General features: G+C 48.5%; 1 protein-coding gene across 1 annotated transcript; it reads left to right on the top strand.

Annotated features, from left to right (window-relative positions):
• The first annotated feature begins 235 nt into the window (after positions 1 to 235).
• Positions 236 to 2,203, top strand: LOC102242740 (cytoplasmic aconitate hydratase). The gene is made up of 3 exons (XM_014532169.1): positions 236 to 411; positions 1,141 to 1,225; positions 2,021 to 2,203. Exons 1-3 carry the CDS (start codon positions 251 to 253, stop codon positions 2,201 to 2,203), a joined length of 429 nt encoding a protein of 142 aa, XP_014387655.1. The 5' UTR covers positions 236 to 250.
• The last annotated feature ends 508 nt before the right edge of the window (positions 2,204 to 2,711 follow it).

Here is a 2,711-nt window from a genome sequence, read left to right as displayed (position 1 = left end):
ACACACACACACACACACACACACACACACACACACACACATCTCTTTCTTCACTTTCATGGCCGCTTTTGAGTTTACTGCACACATGTGAGTGACTTGGGCCAGTGAGCTTTGCGTTTCTAATAAGCAGCAGAAATAGCAGAAAGTGCCCACAGGAACGGGGCTTGGTCTGGCAGGGGCTGGAAATGCAGACTGAAGAGCCAGTGTCTTCCTTGAATGCCCCTGGTACCTAGAGTAGGCAGCCACCCACATGTGTCTGTGTTTACCATCCGCAGGCTTGTTAGCCAAGAAAGCCGTGGACGCCGGCCTGACCGTGAAGCCTTACATCAAAACGAGCCTGTCTCCTGGGAGCGGCGTGGTCACCTACTACCTGCGGGAGAGCGGAGTCATGCCTTACCTGTCTCAGCTGGGGTGAGGGAGAGTTTTCTTTCACGCCGTTGCCTTTGTTGTATCGTCTTCCACATGTATCTTGCTGTGTCACCTGTAACTGACGTAAGCTCATCTGATGGTATCCAATTCCGTAGTATGTTGTCAGATGGTGAGTGACCTTAAACCCTCACATTCCCACAGAGTAGGACCCTCAGTTGCACTAGCGGTTCATCATATGAAGGTGCCCGGGAAGGGCAGCGCAGGGCAGGGATCCAGCCTATGTTGGTGGGTGCTGCTTCCTCCCTGTGCCGGGGCCAGCGTTGGCTCTGCATGGAGAGCTGCCCTTTGGTATGAAAGCATTATTACCCTGGCTGAGATGTTCTCTTTCCTCAGGTACTTTAGTTATTTGTCTCCAGATACAGTTTCCCCAGCTTCCCCATTATTCCTAATTCGGATGACAGGTTTTATTCATGTGCATCATAATAGTCAGAAACCCTTAGGAATATGTGATAAAAATAGTGAATAGAGACAAGAAGTGGCATATCCGACTTCCACTTTCACTTAGACTTATTTTTATAATTGACTCAAAAGGGAGTTTAATGGAATGATCTAGAATGGATGAATAATGTATCAAAATGCTCCGGGAATGAACGCGTTAAAGGAGCGACACTGTACCTGGCTCATTTCATGCACTGCTCTCCTCTTTAAGTCAGCGCTCTGCGGGGGCTGTTCCAGCAGAGGGCGCACTGAGAACTCTGCCTTGTCTTCTAGGTTTGATGTCGTGGGCTATGGGTGCATGACCTGCATTGGCAACAGCGGGCCCTTGCCTGAGCCTGTGGTGGAAGCCATCACGCAGGTAACTAAGGGCCTGTGGGTCTTCAGAGCTGTGGCCTCTTCTCCTATGATGTGTGACCAGAACACTGGTCATTTCAAGAAGGTTTAGGGAAGCAGGGGACGTGGTTGGATGTACGGCCCTTGAAGTCCAGCTGAACTTACTAGTTAGATAACCTGGGGCAAGTTAACGAGCCTCTCTCTACCTGCGTGGTCACGACTGTGCACTGGAGGTGGTAAACAGTACCGTTTCACAGCCGTGGGCATCGAGAGGAGAATGGACATCAAAGACAGTGTGGCGCCTGGACACAAGTGGGGATGAATGCAAGTTCTGACTCCAGATTGTTTAATCTGAAGACTGGTTCCAAGTCAGAGAGGTCTTCACCCACATGAATCTAAACTCACTTGCATGGGCTTAGGTTTTGTCCCATAAATTCTGCAGCGTTGACAAATGCCATTAGGTTTGCTTTGCGTGAACTACAGAATCCATGTAAGTCAGCATGGCTGCCTGTAGCTTTAACTTTTGGTCATCCCCACCTGTTCTTAGGCCCCAGGCAGCAACATAACTAGGATGTTGCCTTCTGACCTACCTGGCATCTCCTCATGAGCAGAAACCAGTGACCGTGTCTCTCTGTGTCTTTTGACACAGATGGTCTCCCCCAGGGACACCCCCATGCGCTCTCCTGTAGAGGAAAGGACCAGTGCAAGGGAAGCTTGAAGAGCTACGTCCTGGTGATGGGAAAACTCAGCAAATGGCCTAAAACGAGCCGCCGGGGCAATCTCGTTCCCTGTGACCTGACTCCTCTCTCGCCTCACACAGGGAGACCTTGTCGCTGTCGGAGTGCTATCTGGGAACAGGAATTTTGAAGGTCGAGTTCATCCCAATACCCGAGCCAACTATTTAGCCTCTCCGCCCTTGGTGATAGCGTATGCAATTGCTGGGACCATCAAGATCGACTTTGAGAAAGAGCCACTGGGTAAGGCTTGGTTTATGGGGTTATAATTTTCCCCCAATGAATTTGAAAATATAATTGGAAGAGAACTAGTGCTTTCCTTAATAAATAATGAAGCCTAGAACTTCAAGAGGTAAGATGAAAAGGGAGGAGAGTCTTTTATTCCTCAACACACAGCCAGCCAGACATAACTGACATAAATAAGGATGTAGGTAAGAGCAAGGGATGACAGAAAAGAAGTGCAGAGAGTAATAGAGAGCTTGCTCTTCTGACAGCTTCTCCAGTCCCCTTCTCCGTCTCCTGCATTAATCTAATGATAGGCATTGCTTAAATATGCCCTCTGTGCGAACACCTTCAGATAGTTTAACCTCCCCAGATTCAGAGAAAAGGATGCTTTGTCTCCTTGCCTCTGGTTTTCTTGCTTCCTATCCCCCTTCTCAATTCACTGTATGCAAATTAGATGATATGAAAACAATGCCCTTTCAGTTGACCTCTAGGAAATTATAACTTAGCGGTACAGGTGGGACTCATTATCTGTGTATCCCATATTCGCAAATT

Source organism: Myotis brandtii, unplaced genomic scaffold (assembly GCF_000412655.1).
Source record: "Myotis brandtii unplaced genomic scaffold, ASM41265v1 scaffold8530, whole genome shotgun sequence".
Lineage (NCBI taxonomy): Eukaryota > Metazoa > Chordata > Mammalia > Chiroptera > Vespertilionidae > Myotis > Myotis brandtii.
The sequence above is the reverse complement of the archived record's forward strand: the minus strand, read 5'-3'. Positions and strand labels throughout refer to the sequence as shown.

What these genes read in the sequence shown, in the direction of transcription:
- LOC102242740 (XM_014532169.1), top strand. Translation starts at nt 251, where the DNA reads ATGTGTCTGTGTTTACCATCCGCAGGCTTGTTAGCCAAGAAAGCCGTG. An exon ending in CCTTACCTGTCTCAGCTGGG is followed by an intron (nt 412 to 1,140) that starts GTGAGGGAGAGT and finishes CTTGTCTTCTAG; the next exon opens with GTTTGATGTCGTGGGCTATG. An exon ending in TGGTGGAAGCCATCACGCAG is followed by an intron (nt 1,226 to 2,020) that starts GTAACTAAGGGC and finishes CGCCTCACACAG; the next exon opens with GGAGACCTTGTCGCTGTCGG.